The sequence below is a fragment of the Phyllopteryx taeniolatus genome, chromosome 12, assembly GCF_024500385.1.
Source record: "Phyllopteryx taeniolatus isolate TA_2022b chromosome 12, UOR_Ptae_1.2, whole genome shotgun sequence".
NCBI classification, from domain to species: Eukaryota; Metazoa; Chordata; class Actinopteri; order Syngnathiformes; family Syngnathidae; genus Phyllopteryx; species Phyllopteryx taeniolatus.
The window spans coordinates 16,881,195-16,903,748 of record NC_084513.1 but is presented as its reverse complement, the minus strand read 5'-3'; the positions used below and the strand labels follow the sequence as shown (position 1 = coordinate 16,903,748).

Sequence of the window (22,554 nt, the reverse complement as noted above, 5' to 3'; positions counted from 1 at the left end):
ACTGGAGAGCAATTTTCTAAAACTATGATTTACAGTATAAACACATTTACAGTATACACATGACGTCCAAAGATGGGGGAAACCGCTTTCTGTGCCATTTTACCAAAAGAGCAGTAGGGCACAAGTAAAAAAAAAAAAAAAAAAAAAAAACCATTCATTTCTTTTATGTACAGGCTTGCCATTGTGTCACACTATTGATCCAATAAAGGAGGAATGGTCGGATGTGTGGATGCCGAAGGAAGAGATGAGGAGGAGCTGGGCCGCATTTCTGAGAGAAACACAAACTCCAAAGAAATGCACAAAGAGGGGCTTGGTGATTAAAGTTTTTAATAACAGGTGAGGAGGTGTTGGTGACGGACCAAAAAACAAAACAAAACAAAACAAAAACAGCCTCGGAAACAAACAAACAAACCAAGAAGCGGATGACAACGCGTGAGGATGAGTGATTTTCATTTTCTTAATATGCCAGTGTTTTCAGAAGAAAATAAAAGCAAGTCATTTTTATTGACTGACTAAAAAATTCCAGTGTCAAATACCTGCGTCCCTTCTCTTGTGATAGAATTGCACCATAAACTGTGGCCAGTCTGCTCGATTCAAGCAAAAGGTGACCAGATGAGCAACTAAAGCTTTTCATAAGTATACCAGTTTTCACAAATACTGTATACAGGCGAGTACAAGTATACCAGTGAGTGCAAGTATACCGTCTTTCAAAAGTATACTCGTTTTCACAAGTATACCAGTGAGTGCGAATATACCAGTTTTCACAAGCCAGTGAGAGCAAGTATACCAGCTGTCACAAATATACCAGTGAGTACGAGCATATCAGTTTGCATGAGTGCACTCACCAGTTTTCACACGTAAACCAGCCAGGACAAGTAAGCTTGTTTTCACAAGTATACCAGTAAGTGTGAATATACCAAGTTTCCACAGGATACCAGTGAGTGTGAGTATACCAGTTTTCACAAGTATGCCAGTGATAGGAGGTATAGCAGTTTTAACAAATATACCAGTGGCTGCAAACGTACACCAGCTTTCACAAGTCTACCAGTTTTCACAAGTATGCCATTGAGTGCAACCAGGAGCTCAGTCAGCTTGTCATTCAACAGAAATAAATCAGATACAGCAGTGTCGAGTTTTAAGGCTGGCAAGAAATCTGTACAGGTGGAGATAATTCTGTCGCAAGAGGAAGTACGCAGGGTGGACGAAACGAAAGAAAGGTTTGGATGGACGCTACATGGGGGACGTGAAAGTGAGCGGAATATGTAACGTGCTTGGGGAAAAGTTAGCACACTATGTACAGCAGCAGCTGGGATTTCACTCGGAAAAGAACAACAAACGGTGAAATGTGGTTACTAAACTTAATTTCCCTGGTTTGCCACGTCTAAGCAGCTTCGTGTTACTCACGACAGGTTAGCAGGACATGTTGCAATGTTCAGTGAGTCATTGTTTGACATGGTCGGAAGTGGTGGAGGGAGGACGCCGGCACCTTGCCTGAGCAAGCTTGAATTAAGGCAAAGGTTAACTTATCACTACTACAGTCTATATGTGGCCACCAAATATTATGTCAACAGCTGCGTGGGTGAGGCTTCGAGGCAACAGCTGGTGACTTTTTGTCTGGAATCTGGCAGCACAACACCCCCATGACTTCACCTGTTGTGGCTGCCATCTGACAAGCTGCAGTGTTTGAGGGGCAAGGGGAGTTGTCTATATTAAAAAAAAATAAAAAATAAAAAAATAATAATATAATGTTGGTGGGGGCGGGGGGGCAGGAAGTACAGCTCTGGGAAAAATTAAGAGATCACTGCAAAATTAAGAGATCACTGCAAAATTAGCCTCCAGAAAATAAGGTGCGGGTTGGGGGCGGTTCATACATTTCTGTATCTATGTGCATGACTCAATGGCTGAAGGTGAACGGTTTCCATGGTTGAAGTAGTGCTTTAAAGAAGGAAAACAGGTGCGTGAAGTGTGGGGAGGGGGGCCCTTTTCTGACCAAGACTACGCTGCCACTCCCTAATTGCCGACAGACAGGAAGTGGGGTTGGGGGGGAGGTAGTGCAAAGCAGGACGCGGGCTAAGTTTGCGGTCTTCCATGTGACCGCAAGTAGGTTAGGAGGTGAGAGGTTTAAGATCGCCGGGATTAACGGGGTTTGGCTGTGGAAAGTGGGTCACTAGTTGGCTTGAGATGCAGTACCACACTCCCCCCCCCCCCCCCCCCCCCCCCCTCCTCATGTTTTGTGGACCTCCAGTGCTCTTACTCATTAGTATGTCTAAGACTGCTCTCTATTGTGGTCTCCTCACCGACCTAGCGACCGATTGGACAGTGGAAGGGATAGCGGAGTCGGGCCGAGGTGACGCGCCTTTAGTTTTGTTTCTTGGTCTCCTGGTCGCCGTAACTGGAGCCCGTCTTTTTGACCTCGGTGACACCGATCAGGCGGCGAATCGCAATGGAGGCTGGAGAGAGAACGAGAGGACAAGCCATAAAATAAACACTCAAATGTCAACTGTTTAATGGAGATAAAATGGAGAGAGAAACAGATATAAAACAATTTTATTGACTGATATTAACACTTTTCAAATCCGCCAAAGTTTGCATTTTTTCTTTTTTTTAAACACATTATCATATTACAACGTAAGACAAATATAATGACATTCAAGCAAACAACAATACAGGAAATAAAGAGTATAACAAAAACAACTAACTAACTCACCCACTCACAGAGTTACGCCACGTGGGTTTTGCGCTAGCCAGGAAATAAAGCCCATTAATGTTGTTTATATACTGGATACATTAATGGCCTCAATCTAAAGATAAATTAATTGGTTAATGCCTTTTTTGCATGTTTTTGTAATTGAAAATTCCTCTCTGTTGTACTGTGAAACAAATAGTAAAAGACAAAGTATTGTAAAACAGTCCAATATTGTGCCTGTGCTTCATATATTTGTTGTTGTGCGCATTTAGGGATTAAAAAAAAAAGAATTTACTTCATTCATTATATATTTTTTAATTAATTGGCTGATTAATCAGTTAGACTTTTTTTCCCTGACAAATATCAGAATCAGTCTACAAAAATCCATATCGGTCGGCCCTATAAAACGGCATGAAAATTCCATATTATAACTAATGACCAATGGCCATACCTATAATGAGGAAGATGATGAAGCCAATGATGAGAAGTGGAGAGCCGCTGACCGCCACTCCGTACGCAAAATTGATAAGTGGCGAGAGCAGCAGCGTGGCCCAGAATAGGAAGTTGAGAAGCGTCCACGGTCGACGAGGAGGGATGATTGTGGGCCCCGGGAATTTGCCTTGATTGCTGTATGTCTCCTGTAAGGCATCCTGGGGGTGGGGGAGGATATTACTGAGCAACTGCCTGTTCAAAGAGTCGCGTTTAATCACATTGAGCAAGTGATGAAACATGAACGACGTCACTCGTCATAAGAGAATAAAATGAAATCGTACCTTCTCCTGGTAGAGCTTATGCAGCCAGTTGGCACACTTGGCCTCATCATCTGGGATCTCTTCCACTGGGAAGCGTCTACAAGAGGGAAGCGCAAGGTCAAAAATTACAATCCCAATTTCATAAAGGCACATACTGAAACAAAAGAGCACAATTGAAATAGAAATTGAGGCTTTTACTACTATTAGATGAAGACACTGGATGTCGATTTTGCTGCAACCATTCATGTTCATGTTAAAATGAGTTGTGTCCATAAATACATGCACAGTTTTAATGTTCTAAAGGTCAGAATCAGTATCATCTTTATTTGCAAAGTATGTCCAAAAAAACACAAGGAATTTAGTATAAAGGTGAGAGTTCTACTCTAAATAGCCAGAGATTTTACTGGGAAAGCATCCTTTGTGAAGTTATTGGTCAAAATAGAAAACGTGTACAGCAGGCGCTGGGAGGCGTTTTTAAGCAATAAAAAACTGCAAATGTGTGTAAAACTCCAACCAAAGCTTTGGGATTCAAAAAACTGCCTGTAACTAGTATAAAGGTGAGAGTTCTACTCTAAATAGCCAGAGATTTTACTGGGAAAGCATCCTTTGTGAAGTTATTGGTCAAAATAGAAAACGTGTACGACAACAGACAGTCAATTGACAGAGAACACTTTTGAGACATAAAGACATTGATAAAAAAAAACAGTCACCGAGCAATAAAGGGTTACTAGTTGTCTGGTAATCCCGGTACATTTTTTCTTTTTTTTTGACAATTGTGCAAAAGATGCAGAGTCCTCTAGCACTTAGAGCAGTTCGAATGACTAATATTGCAATAGTCCGGTGCAATGACCATTGTGCAAAGGGCGCCGAGACTTCAAGGAGCGTATGCAGTTTAAAGCGACAAGTCGTGCGATAATCTGGGACAATGTTGATTGTGCAAATTGTGTCATACAATTTGCAACTGTAACCTTGAACTTCAGCCTATTGCAAATTCCAAGTACGTCTTTCGTTACCGTGGCGACTAGAGGCTGAGCTAGGGCATTGTGATTATAACGAGGGCAACTCAATGTTGCCAACCTTGCAACTTTTCCAACACCTCTAAGCAAATATTTGTCAAAAAAGCGACGACCAGCAAATTAGCCACGTTTTGTTTTGTGGCGTAAGTTTCTGAGACTCCCTCCAGAGCAAAAGGTTATAACTATTCCCTGTCCAGGCTACTAATTTAACCATAATGTTTAAATATGATATGAAACATTGTCTGTCAAGCTTTTATTATGGCAATGCTTTGACTCTGGACCCGATTCATTCATTGGAATATCACCTATTGAGGGAAAAAAAAAAAAAAAAAAGATTCCACTGTATGATTACAAAAAAGGTAAAGATCTGCAGTTATTTGTCAAATCAGCAAACTACTTTGTTTCTGTTTACTTCCAATTTTCAGGTAAAATGAAATCTATTGTAAAGGAATTTTGGCGTATTTTAAGTGCTTGTAAATAACATGGAATGTGTTAAATCAGAGGCTCTTTAGAGCTTAAATTCACCCACATTCAATGTTAGGTTCATTGAGGACTAAATTGTCCTTGGGTGTGAATGCGAGTTTGTCTCGCTGTGCCCTATGATTGGCTGCTGACCAATCCAGGGTGTATCTGCCTCTCGCCCAATGTCGGTTGGGAAAGGCTGCAGATAACCTCTGATACTAATGTGGGCAAGGTACCATAGAAAATAGATGGTTGAATAAATGAAATGTGAAAACAATGTGTGCGCTGTAGCATTCTTATACCACCAGGGGGCGCCATCGGCTAAAGGAGAGGACATTAAAACGCTATGGAATTATCATTACATGAACTGATTTATGTCAGGCTCGTATCAGTCTCGCGTTCTAACCTTATGCTCATGTCAGCTTTGTATTTCTTGCCATTGACGATGCCCAGGAGAGTTGGCGTCTGCTTATCTTTGAAGTTGAGTGTCACGTCATAAACGGCGGTCACTGGGGGGGGGGGGGGGGGGGGGGGGAAAGAGATGCAAAGGAAGAGGGAGTTTCAAATAAGTTCCGTACCATATGGTGTGTGTATCTTTACACTACCTGTGCCCTTGAGACACTTCAGCGTGGTGGTGAACCCCTTGGTACGTGGCAGAAGGTGATATTTGAGCTTGGGCAGGCCTTTACTCTCTGCAACCTGCATGCTTATCTGGTGCTTCTTCTCTGTAAAGCGGGTACCTTCACAATAAAGCAGGAACTGGGGGAAGAAAAGTGGATATTTTCACACGCACTGTGGCCATGCATGTTATGTATGTATGAATATTTGTGTGTGCGTGTGTGTGTGTGCGTGTTAGAGAGAGTGAGTGAGTGAGTGATTGAAAGTGAGTCTCCCGCAGTGAGATGTTAAATACAGCTGGAGCAGTTTAATTTGTATACCGGTGCCAAGATAAATGGAGGAAAATTGGGCCAAAGGGAAGATTCTGCTGCTTGGAGGACATTCTTTGAAACCCAACAACATTATTATTTATAGAAGTAAGTATAGTAGTAACTTTGACTTCGACACAAAAAGAAAACAGACATACCTCTGCTAATGACCTGAACTGGAAGGAATTGCTTTGTTTTGTTTTTTTACCAAATGCGTAAGTAAAACTTGTCATGCTATAACTTGATAACTTATTACGTTAAAATGTAACCTTCATCACATTAAAACATGAAATGTATCGCATTATAAAGTGATACTGAACTGTTTTTTTTGGTGTGGCAGCAATACACTTCCATAAACCTAACATGCTTGAGCTCAAATTGATATTTACATGGCAGCAGTGTTGTTTTTGGCAGCCATCTTAGCTTCCCCCAATGCTTAGTAGTTTGTCATATTTTAGCAATTTCTGTGTGTGATAGTTTTAGTCGACAAAAACCCAAAAAGGTTGTAGTCTAGTTTTAGTAAAAAAAAAAAAAAGTATTAGTCTTTTAACTAATGCACATCATCATGTGTTTCAAGTCCAACAAATAATTTTGATAAAAATACTACCATGTTAAGAAAATAGAATGGACTCAAACAAGCAAAACAAAAACACGTTTTGACAGCTTATTAACCACATTACAGGCTCCTGCCCTTTTCTCTCTGAGCAATGGCCAAAATTATAATGTATCTGCACGCTTAGTTTTGTTTTTTCTGTGTGTTTGACAGTTCGAGAGACAGCCCACTAACATTTTCCAGTCCAGTCTCGTCAACGAAAACCCGCAAATCTCGTCATGTTATAGTCCTAAAATAGCCATGTTTGGCTTGTCACCGTCACCTTATGGTCGTGAAAAAAAAGCGGTGTCAACGAAATCATTTGGACATTGTCATCGTTTATGAAAACAACACTGCGTGACAAACACTTTGAATGGTTTTAGCTCATTCGTTATGTATTTTATAGGTACTGGGATACAGCCTAGCATTTGAGATTCTAGACTTTGTCCATCACTGCTACCACAGTGGCGCCTCTTTACGTGAACACACCTTAGGTTGCAAAGTCTAGAGTAACAATATTTGTCAAATATTCCAGCAACAAAAGAGGAATGTAAGAGGATATGGAGATAATACACCAGAAGTGAAGTAATAGGACTCAAAACCAAAAATGTCAAAACATTTTTCCATAGCATTTGGACTTGTACTCACCCACATATGTTCAGGATAGTCTTTAAGCCTGTCAAGTGCACTGAAGACAGTTTTGCGGTCCTCCTCCCACTTTCTCTTGCAAAAAACTATTTCTAAGAAGTACCAGGTCCAGCCAATTAGTGGAACCTTCAGCAGCTCATGTTTGGCTAGGACTTTTGAACTCTAAAGGGAAACAGAGGCAACAGGATTTCAATGGTAATTAAAAAAAAAAAAAAAAAAAAAAGTCATCAATCATCAGCACATTGGTACATCTTTAAATGTAAACAATTACAGCCTTTTTTATTTTTATTTTTTAAATTCAACTGACCCCCAGGACACCGTATCTTTCACACATGGTCCAGCCACACAGGAAGTCGATCTCATAGTTGTGGTTGAGAATGATGATGACATGTTCTTTGCCAAATTTGTCCACCGTAGCCTGATCCGTGTACAGGGTGCATTCTGTGCCGGACCACCACTCCAGCAGCATCACCAGCTCTGTCCAGAAAGAACAACACACTATCATTTACAATGTCTGTCAGATGTAAGGTGTCACAATGATGCCTAGGTTTGGAATCAATTCCTTATACTTTTTTGCTTATTATAGTGTGTACCAACTGAAGTCCCTACACACTTCCTTTTTTCCATTTTGTTTCATTCAAACGGACGTGAGGCCATCAGCATTCAACAGCTTGCACATGGCTCGCCAATTCACATAGGAGCAGCGTTGCAAAATTGTCACCTGGAAAGAAGTTTTCCTGTCCCCGATTGCCGTTCAACACCAGTTTGAGAAGCTTTATGGCTGTCACACTGCTCCAACGTTTAATACAATTTATGTTATCCATGGCAAGTTTCTCGAAACAGGATCTGTTCTCGACAAAGCACGCAGCGGAAGGCCTGCTACTACCACTACAAATGAAAACACCAAGCTCCTAGAGCAGGCGTTTGCGAAAAGAGAGTGAAAGTCTATCCGGAGGGCTGCAATGAAACTCAGCATGAATAAAAGCTTGATTTAGCGGATGCTTCAGAGAATGCTAAAGCTTTACCCGCAAAGGCTGGAAGTGGAAGATTATATGATGCTCAACAACCATAAGTCGGTACGTGAATAAACACTGAATACAAAACATTGAATAAAAAGTATTTTAGAGCATTTAAAACTGATTCTGGTAGCACAATAAATGCCTTCCAGTGTGGAGTTTGCATGTTGTCCCCGTACTTGCGTGGATCTTCTCCTGGTACTCCAGCTTCCTCCCACATTCCAAAATCATGCATTTTATGTTCACTGAAGACTCCAAATTGTCTATCGGTGTGAATGTGATTGTGAATGGTTCTTTGTCTATACGTGCCCTGCGATTGCTCAATCGATCTTGCTGGTACAACTCAAAAGTCTCAGTTCCCTTGATAAGCTCAATAGCCAGCAAACAATAACTACAAACATAAGTCGCTCAGTAAATAAGCTTGTTAACATTGGAGGATCAAGTAGAATTAATCTTGGAAACCATCAATTCAATTCAGTTGAACCGTTAAAGTAAGTTTCCTTTGAGATCGTACAATGTGAGCGCCTAAAGGATTCACAGGTGACAAAACATTCATTGGCTCACCGGAATTTATTCTACTTACGGCTCCAGAGAGAGTACGCGAGGCGGCAGTTGATTCTGCGATAGAGCTGCTTGTTGAATGGCCAGATGACGCACGTGCACAGCTGGATGAAGTTTATGATGAGGCCGCTCACAACAAATACAAAGCCCATCAACAATTGAAGTATGAACAGGCTCTTGATGTAGGCCAGGAGAGCCATGCTTGAGAAGCCAAGGGAGCTGATGAGGCTCCACTCTACACACGATGACCAACCTGAGGGTCGAAACACACACAAGGATCAGAAGCCACAGTAGCAGAAAAAGCAATTAAAGAAAAATTACAATCAATGACAGAAAATGAAGTAATTTCCTTACCACGATGGTATCCTTTTTATAAGCCTCGTTTGCACGGTCCTTCGGCCAATACTACAGTCCTGAAACCAGAGATTTAATTAATGATAAAGAAGGGAGCTGAAATGCAAAAAGGCTTAAAAAAGTGAACAAAAACATCTATAGCTTGTAATTTTCAGATAGAGGACAGCTCATCAAGGAAGTCTTTCATTTATCATTTACGTATGGACTATATCCTACCAAAAATGCTGACAAAACAAAAGCAGCCTCTAATGGCCTGCCTAGGCTATTTCCTGCTTCTCCTATTCAAGATTATGTCCTGCTCTACACTCCCCTCCTAGACACTAAATTTGACATACATCTTGCTGATAATGGCCCAGCCTACCGACTGCATTCAGAAGTGCTCAATTTCCACATTTCAGGGACACAACAAGGACCTGGAGACGTCCTATAATAGCTGTTGGTCTACAGTGACAAATGTACCACTGCAGTTGTTGGCAGACAAAGCTCCAAAAACACCAAAAGCACTCCAGAGAAAACAGGAGATACTGTAATGCTATGTAATGGAAAGACCACTGTAGCAGTTCTTGGTCAGAAAATGGAGACTGAATACCTACAACCTTCATGACGACAAGCACTATGGAAATAAGATAGATGGATAGTAAAAAAGATGTCAAAAAGAAGAAAAAAACCTGAACTCAAGCAGTGGCAACGACACACAGTCATTAATCAGTTTTAATAGGTCACACTTGAGCAAGTTTATTAAGATAATATACAGTACCACAGAATAGTGACAATCATAGTGATAATAAAGATTAACAGCCAATTTATGATTTTAACTTTAAACAAAAACCGTGTACTGCCATGAACTGCACGATCTCCACTCTATGCAACCAAGATTTGGAGTTGGGCTTCTGTTTGGAGGTTGTCTTCTTCAAATGTGAGAACACAACAAATGTTTTCCCAGAAGCGTCCAATTTGGCTTCCCAGAAACAACCCGGCGGAGGGGTGACATCATTCTCATCTCCGCATTGCGACTGCACATGGCATGAAAACAGTCACTCAAGAGTTGCTGATTCTGTTCAGAGTGCTGTCATAACAAAGCCAGGTGCCTGATGGCAGTTGTGTTTGAAAGGACGTCTCATGTTACCGTGGGCACGTTGCGATCGGATCAAACGTGGACATCTGAGTGCATCGCGTCCACACCTGCCATCCGAGTATGTTTGACAGCAGGGTTGGAACACATCACTTCCAGTCGAATCACAGATGTCAGTTCCCACAGGGCTATTATAACATGAAGTATGTGCATTGTAAAAATTGCTGGTAATTACATCTGTTTAGGTGGATGGATAATTGGATATAGTCGACTGCCACAACCGTATAGAAAAAGTATTTGCCTCCTTCTCCTTTTTTCTTTTAAAGCATCATTTCCCCACTTTAATGTAAATGCCCAAACTGACACAAAAAGGTTCCAACTTTGCATCAAATCTGCATTAAATCATTTAACATTGAGAAAGCAATGCATAGCCACGCAATACAGTCCTGAACACGAGTACACCCAAACGCATCTGTAAGAAAACTCTCTTCTCAGAGTCAGTATTTTCTATGGTACAATGTACTACAAAATAAACCCACAAACAAATATACTACAGGTCATTGTTTGCTAATGATATTTGCAAATAAAAGTCAAGTATATAACAAATTCATTTATTGTTGCAAAAATGTGTACACACCAATGAAAATCTAGTAAAGAAAATCTATATTTTAGATTTAAAAAAAATAAAATGTGTAGACAGTATGTAAGGAACAATCAAGCTAGTGCAACAAGGCAATACACATGCTAATCAATTAAAGACATGCAACAGCTACAGTACCTCAGCTCAGTCTCCATGGCCAATAGACAGAATGGATCCAGGAGTTAGAATGATAAAATACTGTCACACGTGACTATCTGTGTCGCAAGTCAATTGATGTCATCAAGTCCAAACATCCGATCTCTGTTGGCGTAATGACCTTTGAGCGAAAAAGGAAGCACTTAAGTCACTATCAGACGAAGTCACTGGTGTCTGCTGTGTAATTGGCAGTGTTTGGAAATGTCAACTTAGTAGGAATCTACTTTTCAAAATGTTGAGAAAAGTATGTCCGCAAGAGCAGGGGGGTCCATTATAAACTGTCCATTGCAAGGACCCCATACCTTTAGACCTTTAACATAAAAACAGACGAGAAACCTCTCCATGTCTGCTGACCGTAGCTACTGGATCCAGATTTGTAACAATACGTTTAGAATGACAAAAAACACAAATCTACAGCTTATACAATATAAAATGCTTCATAGAACACACTTTACTCAGTACACTATGCATAAAATGGGCTTCTCTCCATCTAATATATGCATGCAATGCACCAAAAATACCCTAGACACCTATTTTCATGCTAGATGGGAATATACATCAATTCAATGCTTTTGGTCTTCAGTTATACAAAAACACTCGTATATTTTAGACTGCAGGATTCCACTTTCCCCAAGATTGTGCATACTTGCTGATTTAAGCATAACTGACCTCCCTAATAAATATTCACAATCATTACTTGTCGCGTTAGCTACCGCTAAGAAAACATTTCTATTAAACTGGAAAAACAAACAAGCTATTAACATCAATCAGTGGCTAAATCTCATCATAGAATATATTGCGTGAGAAAAAATATCAGCAGAACGAAAAAAATCAATTACACATATACGTAGATAGCTGGTTACCTTACCTCAACGTGCTAATTCTAGACTCTTGATTCCTTTGCCTGAGTAGGGTGCCATCTGCCATTAGCAAGACTATTTTGTGTGAAAGTAAACAATGGAATTTTATATTCTTTGTTGTCGAGGTTTTTGTTGTTTTATTATTATTCTATTTATTTCTTTTTATTTTCACACATTTTAAATCGGTTTGCATGGTGAAAAGACATGCATGCTGTGGGGATCTCCTCCTCTTGTCCCTGTGTTTGCTGTTCCAGAGTCTGCGGGGGCGGGACTATTTTTCACTCCTTCCTGATCTCGAGGGTGAGGGGAACCACTGGGGTGACCTCCTGGGGAGTAATGGCGGTGTGATGGTGACTCGCCCATGTTCCGTGGGTGCTGGGGCGGTGCCGGCTGGCACCCGCCTGGGTGCCCTGCTCTGGCTACTAGTGGGGGCGGTGGGGCCCCCTTGTCGCTCCTCGGGCCTGCTTCCTCCTCTTCTCTCCGTTCCTTGCGTCCCGCCGCGATCGCCTCTTCCTGTGGGGGAGCCGGGCGGTCCCCTGCGGGCTGTGGGGCCTGCTATGGGGTTATTTTCCCTGCCTGGTTTGGGGGGGGGGGGGACCTCCCACACCCAAGAGGCGGGTAGTAGGTGCTGGCGGGGGTGTGGGGGGCCGGGGTTGGTGCTGCGGGTCTGGGTGGGATTGCCTTCTTTGTTGGTGGTTGTCTGGCCTAATGGGCCCAACCTGCGGGATCCATGCCTCTTAATCACTCACTTCGCACACACTCACACCATTCACTGTATATATTTCTCACTAATCACATCTGGGCACATACACATTTCAAAGGGTTCCTGGGGGACTGGTATGGGATCGGGATGGTGTGGGTGTCGGATTGGGTTTCAGTACATCTGTGCTGTTTCCCAGTCCGTGCGCCCTGCCCCTCCGCCCTGCCTGCCCCCCTGGATTTTAAATCCGCCCTCCTTTCCAACAAACAAGGGACACTCTCCCGCCCTCGGGCTTGGCTGCATCGCAGGCCCTGCGGGTTGGGGGCGGGTTGGCGTTTGGCTCTCCTGGGGGTGGAGGGCGGCGGGGTGTGTGGGGTGGTGTCATTGGCTCCCTGCGGGCGCTGAGTGACCGGTTGTCGGGGCGCCTTGGTGGGGCTAGTGGACCGCCCTGGGTACCTCGGTGTGGGTCGTGTCCCGTCCGCCGGGCTGCTCTCGGGTGGACCCCTAGCCATGATCCCGCCCCTCGATTGATTGGGTGGGGTCCTCAGCCGCCGCGGTGCGACCACAGCAATTACAGGACACTTCTGTCAGTCTTTGTGCATGTAAAACGGTATCAATTCACTTGCATTTATCCGCAGGCACACACCCCTTACTGCAAAAAATAACTCATAAATATGCAAATCGCTTGTGTATCCCCTCACTTATACTCTCGTCCTGTACACTTTTATAATTGACATAATTAATGCCACCACACTTCAGTTGTACAGCCCGGTTCACGACCCTGGTCCTGCATGCTTCTTCTCCTGTCCTTGTCCTGTTCTATCTTGTCCTTTCCTTAACCTCACAAGGTGTAGCACTACAGCCCCATCCAACACTCATATTTAACGTTTCATTGTTGTAGATAATGTAATGAATTACTTCACTCATCCCGTTTACAATTAGTGCTTTGTCTTTGTTTCTCTCTCCCTTCTCGAAACTTTGTTCTGTTCGACTGATGAAGTCTGATTCTCAATAAACTTCAATTATAATACCACAGCGGAAGCTTAAAAACACCACTGTGACACAGTAAACTGTTTCGGCATAAAAGGGATACGGATTTTCCATTCTGCTTGATCTAATAGCCGAACAGGACAAAAAAAAAACCAGACAATTAATCATAGAATCCTATTGTTATCTGTGTTGTGTAACTTTTAGCACGTTCTAACCTAACATTTTGAGAACTAAAAATGATTTTACTTGACATTACACTACAAGACATTTAATATATCTAAAATAGATAGTACTGTCATACGCACAAGATGTATTTTTAACAAGTTTGTATTCACAACCTCTTACGACTACATTGACACTGTTGGAATTCAAATATTTGCGAGGGCAACTTCCAGTGAGAGAAAGATTTCCACATTTGCAAAGACCTTTGTTCTTATTTCCTCTTGACACGCTTTTCTCCTTACCTCACATCTTTGTACTCTGTACACACATCAACTGTCAAGACAAAACAGAGGCAGCAACTCATAATGCCTAACTGTTGTTTAAACAAATTTAGTGAACATTTAGGGCCTCTTAAAACAGACATACATTGCAAAATGAATCTATCCACAGTCAAATTAAAAAATGGAGAGACATGCTGCATGAGAACAAGGTTGAAAGCAAACACTCCGTGGCCAAGACCAGTAGTCCCGCTTGTTTTGAGTCACTTATGTCTTTAGCCTCCTTTACCCAGTCATTCACAATACTGTCCACTGCACCTTTTCCCTCCATTTGACTTTGTTCCACAAAACTTTGCAATGCCACCATTATGTGATGGGATACAGAAGGTCCATTAGTGACACTGTATATTTAACTATCAACAGACTATCAAAACAGACATCAAAACAGTGCACCATTTCTTGGTTGTGATCACAAGTAGCTGAAAAATTATCACAATTATCTGGGTTTCTTCATGATTTTGGAGCACCAAAACATATGCGTCTGACATTGTTCCTCGCGTCGTCTTCCGCATCTTCTTTATCTGCACTTTGTGTCATCTTTCTGTTTGTTAGCGCACCAGATGGAGCATGCTAAATACTGCAGTGATGATAATCCAAACTTGAAACGGTAAACCATCTGGAATTGTATCTCGGTTCATCGGTACACGTTTCACTCCTAGAACCAAATAAACTTGAAGGAACGATTAGTCACTGACCGGGTTAAAGCTGCTTAGGGCTGGACAGCTGTTTGTCCATTACCAACAAACTGTCATCATTCTTTTACAGGTACTTGTTGATGTGAACCGTAACACTTCATCCACTCTCCTCCTCTTAGACGGGAAGCACTTCAATCTATTAAAGTTCTAGTCAATAGCATACATACTCTTTTTTGCATGGCATTTGAAACAAGATTTCAGTTGATCTGTTACAAGTTCTCATCAATTTGGTAGTACCCGTTGTATTCTCCAGTTTCCGGTAGCCATATTGTCCGTTTTACTCACCAGTAGACATAGTAGGCCATTGCCATGAGCACCAACGCCCCACAAATCCCGGTGAAGATCATCACAGCACTCTGGTTCAGCATTTTGGCGGATGGTGAAACCCCAAATGAGTGCCAAAATAAAAATGCTATGAGTGAGCAACTGTTCGTCACAGGCTGCCCTGTTCCATAGCCATCATAAACCCACTGAAGGAACGAGATTATGACAGCAAGAACACCTTCTGTTGGAGGAACTGCCTGATCAGCAAGTATTTACTGGCGACCAAGGAAGCCCCACGGAAAAAAACAACAGAACTTTGATTCCCAATGAGAGCGAGCAGAAAACCAAACAAACAAATACCTAGTAGTCAATAGACTGTGAGGAGATTCAACTAATGGATGAAAGGTAGGAGGTAGGCAGACGTCCCGTAAAAACCGGCTGACTGTATTCTCATTCTGTAATCCAATGGATTAGATTAGTGACGATTAGCAAGCGACAGGCATCCAGGCATCCTGGATATGTCGCATTACATTACCATTAACCAACAGGGTGGGGACAACCCCCTGCCTGGTAGAGTTTGTCATCCTAGCATGCTATTGGTCGTTGTCTCACACTACCTGGAAGCATCTACAAAATTATGAAGGTGGTCGTTAGGGCTGGGAGATTAATCAAAACGTAATCGTGATATCGATTTCGGCTTCCCACAACTCCACAGCAAAAAAAATTACACACATTGTATATTTATATACAACAAATACTTCATTTTAGCTTCAGTCACGCAAATCATCATCTTAATGCTAATACAGAATGAAAACCCTATTGACTGGCTAACAAAAATTTGCATTAGAAGTTATGGCGTTATTCGGATTCCCATATAGTTTCTCGGCAGGACACACCCTGCTACAATATTACTGGCTCCACGACACGCACCGATGCACTATGATTGGCTGTTGTATCCGTGTATAACACGCCCTACTGCTTCCAGACAGGAAAAGAAGTTTGTGACTTAAGTGTGGCGGCGTGAACATGTTTCCCACAAACCCTAACCCACCCTAAACCCCAACCCTAGCCCTAAACCTAACAAACTTATTTCTTTTTAAATTTGTACAAATGTGATGCATGTTTGGGATAGTCATCTCATTACATCTACCCAGCCTGCCCTTCCCGCGACGCAGGACCCAATCATGTTGCAGTGGGGCGTGTCCTGCCTAGAAACTGTGTGGGAATTCTAATAATGCTTACGGGAGAGATTTACCATCAAATACGAATATTCACACACAAACGCTGTAGTAACACACAGACAGGTAACGTGACTTTCTTCGTCTAGTGTTTTTATCTTAATGTAAGAGTGTATCTCCATGCATGCCCCACACTGCTTTTAAGAGGCCAAGATGCGCACAGCAGAAGCAGCAGTTATTTTTTTTTTCTATTGCTAATTTTGTTTTAAATATATTATTTTACTTGTTACTAATTTATTTGCTGGTTGTTTATAATTAATGAATAACTGTTTCTTAATTGTGATTTCACTATCAATCAAAATAATCATTATTGTTTTCATAATCGCCCAGCCTGATTGGTCGTAGTGGCTGTCCTTAATAGAAATGTGGAATCTTGTCAGTATTCCATGAAACTGTAGTAGCGTTATCATGTAATAATTTGTCACCACATTAAAACTGTTCAGTGCAGTAACATTAAAAAGTAGTATTTAAAAACAAAAACAAGACTAGTTATCTACTACTTTGTTGCTTTATTTATAACTTTTATAAGGCTTATTTTTTTTTATTGGTTAAGCACCAACTAGCTTATACTAATTACTACCATTCATTAATTACCTTGCAACCCTATTTTTGTAAAACCACATAAAATTGTATCAGACATACAATAATTTATTTTTCATGTTATTTTTCATGATTTCTACTGTACGCGGCACAGTGTACGACTGGTTAGAGCGTCTGCCTCACAGTTCTGAGGACCGGGGTTCAATCCCTGGCCCCGCCTGTGTGGAGTTTGCATGTTCTTAGTTAATTTGCCTCTAAAATTATCTTAAAATTAATACAACCCTACAAATAAATGTCACGACGTGATGAGAAGACAAAAGTTTATTAGCAGATTATACTGCAGTATATGTAAATTCTGTGAGAGATCTCCATCCATGTTAGAACCTGAATACCTAAACATCTTATCAGCTAATCCCATAGGACTTTGAAACCACCATATACTAGTGGACAAGAATACGCCTTGAGCTGTAAAATACATCAACATGCTTCCATTTAAGTTCAGAACTACAGTCCAAAAGTGGGAAGTAGGGCCGGCGATTATGGTAAAAATAATGATCATGATTATTTTGACTGATCGTGAAATCACGATTAATACAAATGATTATTCATTGATTTATCCATGCATCCATTTTCTGAGCCGCCTCTCCTCACTAGGGTCGCGGGCGTGCTGGAGCCTATCCCAGCTATCATCGGGCAGGAGGCGGGGTACACCCTGGACTGGTTGCCAGCCAATCGCAGGGCACATACAAACAAACAACCATTCGCACTCACATTCACACTCACATTCGCCTCCGAGGTAGACATTGCACGTCTACCTCGGAGGCGAGAGGCTCTGGATTCAATAACACATTCACACAGGTTCTAACATGCAATTTAGAGTCTCCAATTCATACATGTTTTTGGGATGTGGGAGGAAACCGGAGTGCCCGGAGAAAACCCACGCAGGCACGGGTAGAACATGCAAACTCCACACAGGCACGCTCAGGGAGGGCAGGCAACACAGGGTGTGTTTACAACGCAGGAACTTGCATACACAACCTATTGCCGCTCCACATTAATTGTTTTTCTTCGATGATAACGTTTTTATGATCGTTAGAAGTCAAAATCACGATTAAATTTTGATGAATCACCCAGCCCTAGTAGGAAGTGGGTTTACAATGGTCAATGGGCATCCTTAACTCTCGGAAGTATACAAAGTTGTGTTCAATGTCAGAACACCCAATGTGGCATGAAAATTAGCCCATTTCACTTAATTGGCCCAAAATGTATTTATGATAAATAATGCATCTTTATTCATCGTTCCGCCAGCGATGTATATTGGCAAGCAGAACAAATAAAGGCTGTTCCACTTGATGGCAATAAACCGGTGTATCGTACATTTGTTATTGGTGATTCCGTGAGATTTTCTAATGTAAAATATGTAAAACGTGTACCTTGGCTCAAGAAATGTTTGGGAAACAATGGTGTATATCTATACCTATAGCTATCTACATATGATGATTGACCTCCATTTGATCAGGATTTGGCAATTGTTGCCATCATAAGCCCTGTATTTACTCTACACGCAATGTCTTAAATCACAACAAAATGTCAGAGTGGAAACAACTACTACTGATTAGATCACAAGTAAAAATAACCACAAAGGTGATTCACATCCTTTGTTAACCATCCATCCATCCATTTTCTGAGCCGCTTCTCCTCACGAGGGTCGCGGGCGTGTTGGAGCCTATCCCAGCTGTCATCGGGCAGGAGGCGGGGTACACCCTGAACTGGTTGCCAGCCAATCGCAGGGCACATACAAACAAACAACCATTCGCACTCACATTCACACTCACATTCGCCTCCGAGGTAGACATTGCACGTCTACCTCGGAGGCGAGAGGCTCTGGATTCAATAACACATTCACACAGGTTCTAACATGCAATTTAGAGTCTCCAATTCATACATGTTTTTGGGATGTGGGAGGAAACCGGAGTGCCCGGAGAAAACCCACGCAGGCACGGGTAGAACATGCAAACTCCACACAGGCACGCTCAGGGAGGGCAGGCAACACAGGGTGTGTTTACAACGCAGGAACTTGCATACACAACCTATTGCCGCTCCACATTAATTGTTTTTCTTCGATGATAACGTTTTTATGATCGTTAGAAGTCAAAATCATGATTAAATTTTGATGAATCACCCAGCCCTAGTAGGAAGTGGGTTTACAATGGTCAATGGGCATCCTTAACTCTCGGAAGTATACAAAGTTGTGTTCAATGTCAGAACACCCAATGTGGCATGAAAATTAGCCCATTTCACTTAATTGGCCCAAAATGTATTTATGATAAATAATGCATCTTTATTCATCGTTCCGCCAGCGATGTATATTGGCAAGCAGAACAAATAAAGGCTGTTCCACTTGATGGCAATAAACCGGTGTATCGTACATTTGTTATTGGTGATTCTGTGAGATTTTCTAATGTAAAATATGTAAAACGTGTACCTTGGCTCAAGAAATGTTTGGGAAACAATGGTGTATATCTATACCTATAGCTATCTACATATGATGATTGACCTCCATTTGATCAGGATTTGGCAATTGTTGCCATCATAAGCCCTGTATTTACTCTACACGCAATGTCTTAAATCACAACAAAATGTCAGAGTGGAAACAACTACTACTGATTAGATCACAAGTAAAAATAACCACAAAGGTGATTCACATCCTTTGTTAACCATCCATCCATCCATCCATTTTCTGAGCCGCTTCTCCTCACGAGGGTCGCGGGCGTGTTGGAGCCTATCCCAGCTGTCATCGGGCAGGAGGCGGGGTACACCCTGAACTGGTTGCCAGCCAATCGCAGGGCACATATAAACAAACAACCATTCGCACTCACCTTCACACCTACGGGCAATTTAGAGACTTCAATTAACCTACCATGCATGTTTTTGGGATGTGGGCGGAAACCGGAGTGCCCGGAGAAAACCCATGCAAGCATGGGGAGAAGATGCAAACACCACAGAGACGGGGCCGGGGATTGAACTTGGGTCCTCAGAACTGTGAGGCTGACGCTCCAACCAGCGAAATTTACCCACTTTAAAATAGTTTTTTGCAATGAAATTTCTTTGGATTGGCTTTAAAAGTGTTATCAACAGATACTGTATGTACAATAAAATGGTTAATGGGGTTAATAATTTGATATAAACATAATTTAGTAATACATATTTTTAAATTACATCTACCCCAGATGTAACTGACCCAGGAATAAAATTAACATAAAACATGCAGTTAATCCTTGGATTATATATTCAATTTTGGTGGCATAATTTCCCCAGAAATGTTGGTCCAATTATGAAACCTGCTTTAAATTAGAGGCATTCGAATGTACTGCAGTGGTTCTACTGCGCAGTACTGGCAACAAGCATTATTAAGCCGTCACATCAACTAGATTATTAATGTCAAATCATTACACGTTATTTGCACAGCTCTCTCTCTCTCTCTCTCTCTCAAACGACAGCTGTAGTTGTTTTGGAATTAGATTGAAACATGGTAAAGCGGGTTTAACATCAGCAGAGATACACTCTTAGATAGTTTTTACACTCACAATTTGCTTGTGTAAAAGAAGCGCTCTGGTGTTGAGTCGTCTTATCGCAGTACAGCCTCCATACAACGCCACCAGCTACTAGCATACCGATCATATGGTGACAGTTAAATGTGACCCATGTGCCCGGGACGTCACACACCAGTCCTGTGAACTCACAGTTTAAAATAATAATAATAATATTTGTTTTTTTTTAAAAGCAATGAGCTTACATGACTTTTATTTTCATGAAATATTAACCTGGTTCCTTGGAAGCGTTTCAAAGACAAACGAGTAGCAGACACGAGCCCTGTACTTTACGTTTCATGTGTAGCATTTACCCCTCAAAGTACAAGCCCCGAAAAGTAGCCACTATCCGAGTGAGTGAGCATGTTCGGAGTTTCTTTTGTGTGTGTGTTTGACAAAATATTGAAGACAAAGAGAGGGAATGTTTTGCTCGTCAGTTGCCGGCGAATTCGTGCCGCTTTTGTTGCTAGCGGTCGATGCTACGCTAGTTAGCTAGCTATGGCTAGCTGACGGCAAGGCACATTCTCAATGAGCTTACCTGCAAATGGACCACTTGGGAGTGAAGCCAGCAGCGCAGATTCGGCAATTATTCAGTCACGGGTTCTCGGCCTTGTGAGGTTGTTAAAAAAAACTGGAACCATTTACGAAGCCCCTCTTTCTCTCGTGGCTTAACAGAGATGGTACAAATATGACTTGAGGTCATGCGATTTTCAAGAGCACTATTGTTTGTCGGTTAAAGCGCCACATTTCCTTCAAAGCCCCCCCTCTGAAGATGTCCATCCGGTCAGTCCAGACCACCCTCCCCAAAACACATTCCGGTAAGTAAAAAAAAAAAAAAATAAGACTAGTAAATCAAAACCTGCAATACACCTGCCTTCTTCAACTCGTCACTACGCCACAATTACCAAACATGCAGTTGCTCAACTACGTCCATCCTTATTTCCATTTGACATTCATTACTTCCTTCATTCCATTACCGAATTATCGTTTTGTTTTAAATAAAACTACATTTTGGAGGAATCGCTTATGTTTTAAAAACAAACAAACAAAACTGTAATCTACACACTTTATATTGACTCTTTTTCTTAAACGTAGACAATATTTTTGAAAGTGCCCCAGGGGAGTGCTGTAAACTAAATCAAGCTAAATGTTGTTTTGTTTTTGTTTTTTAAGTAAACGTTCATTTCTATACATTACACACGTATAGTAAAATAATTATTTGAAGTTCATTCATTCTCCGGCATGAACAATTTTAGACCTCTTCAGCCCTCTGCTGGTGTTTTGCCACATCTGCTTCCATACACCAGTTTCCCCAACCGTTAGGTAGGGAAACTTAAGGCACACGTTTTATTTCAGATTTTTTTTAAATGTCACAAAAAGTGGACTTAAACAATGATGGATACACAGAATTAGTTCAGAGGTCACCAGCCTTTTTGAAACTGAGAGCTCCTTGGTACTGTCTATTGTGAAGGGCTACCAGTTTGATAGACTTCTGCATGAACAAATTTGCTCAAATTACCTTTAATTATCCATCTATCCATTTTTGCACCGCTTACATCAGTTTGGGCTGTGGGTGTTTTTAAGCCAATCTCAGCTGACTTGGGATACATGCTGAAGTGGTCACCGACCAATCGCAGGGCACATCTTACACAACCAACCATTTACACTCACACCTAAGGTCAGTCCATCAGTCTTCAGTTAACCTAAGAAGCGTGTTTTTGGAATGTGGGGGGGGAAGCCAGAGGACCCAGACAAAACCCATGCAAACTCCATACATGGTAGGCAGAAGCACAGCACTCCAAGGAAATCACAATGTCTATTCACTGGTGGTCCTTGGGGTCAAGCTGGGGTCTACAGCCACGATGTTGGTGACCCCTGGTTCATTTGTACTGTCTGCCATTAAGTGGAGGAAGATTGAATTGCTCTGCCTGTCACTATGTCGATGGCATAAATAGATAAATACCTTATTTGTGGCAAATCATTTCCAGACCAATTAAGTGAAATTGGATAATTCCCCCACGGCACACCTGACGATCTCTCAGGACACACGGCAGTAATGTGCAGTGGGACAGTGGTTGGGTATCACTGCTTGAAAGTGTGCACTCATAGCCATCTTTGGATCGACATACTGTGTCTTGTGGAATTATTTGGGTTAATGCCAGTTAATCATTAAGTGGATGTGTGTTGGTACAACCATACCTGCCCCTAATCACAAAGTATTAAGCCACTTGGTCTGACAAGAATATCGTTTAGTTGACTGTCTTTTTATGTATGTATTTAACTTAAAAGCAAATTT

At 41.7% G+C, this 22,554-nt stretch overlaps 1 protein-coding gene across 4 annotated transcripts; it reads right to left on the bottom strand.

Moving 5' to 3' along the window:
- Positions 1–310: 310 nt before the first annotated feature.
- On the bottom strand, positions 311–21,166 carry agpat3 (1-acylglycerol-3-phosphate O-acyltransferase 3). Of its 4 annotated transcripts, XM_061792292.1 has the most exons (11): positions 20,797–21,166; positions 10,864–11,002; positions 9,014–9,072; positions 8,682–8,912; positions 7,390–7,559; positions 7,083–7,244; positions 5,522–5,675; positions 5,323–5,425; positions 3,460–3,535; positions 3,138–3,336; positions 311–2,450 (listed from the first exon to the last, which is right to left on the bottom strand). In XM_061792292.1, the coding sequence occupies exons 4-11, from the start codon at positions 8,857–8,859 to the stop codon at positions 2,359–2,361; spliced, it is 1,134 nt and encodes a 377-aa protein (XP_061648276.1). In that variant the 5' UTR covers positions 8,860–8,912; positions 9,014–9,072; positions 10,864–11,002; positions 20,797–21,166; the 3' UTR covers positions 311–2,358. The 4 variants fall into 4 exon arrangements, with proteins under 4 accessions (XP_061648276.1, XP_061648275.1, XP_061648278.1 ...); XM_061792291.1 differs by lacking the exon at positions 10,864–11,002; XM_061792294.1 differs by lacking the exons at positions 10,864–11,002; positions 20,797–21,166 and adding an exon at positions 20,256–20,279.
- Positions 21,167–22,554: the final 1,388 nt, after the last annotated feature.

Coding starts and splice junctions, on each gene's coding strand:
- agpat3 (XM_061792292.1), bottom strand. CDS start 8,859: ATGGCTCTCCTGGCCTACATCAAGAGCCTGTTCATACTTCAATTGTTG. Junction 5,426..5,521: donor GAAGTGTCTCAAGGGCACAG/GTAGTGTAAAGA, acceptor CCCCCCCCCCAG/TGACCGCCGTTTATGACGTG. Junction 3,337..3,459: donor ATAAGCTCTACCAGGAGAAG/GTACGATTTCAT, acceptor CCCCACCCCCAG/GATGCCTTACAGGAGACATA.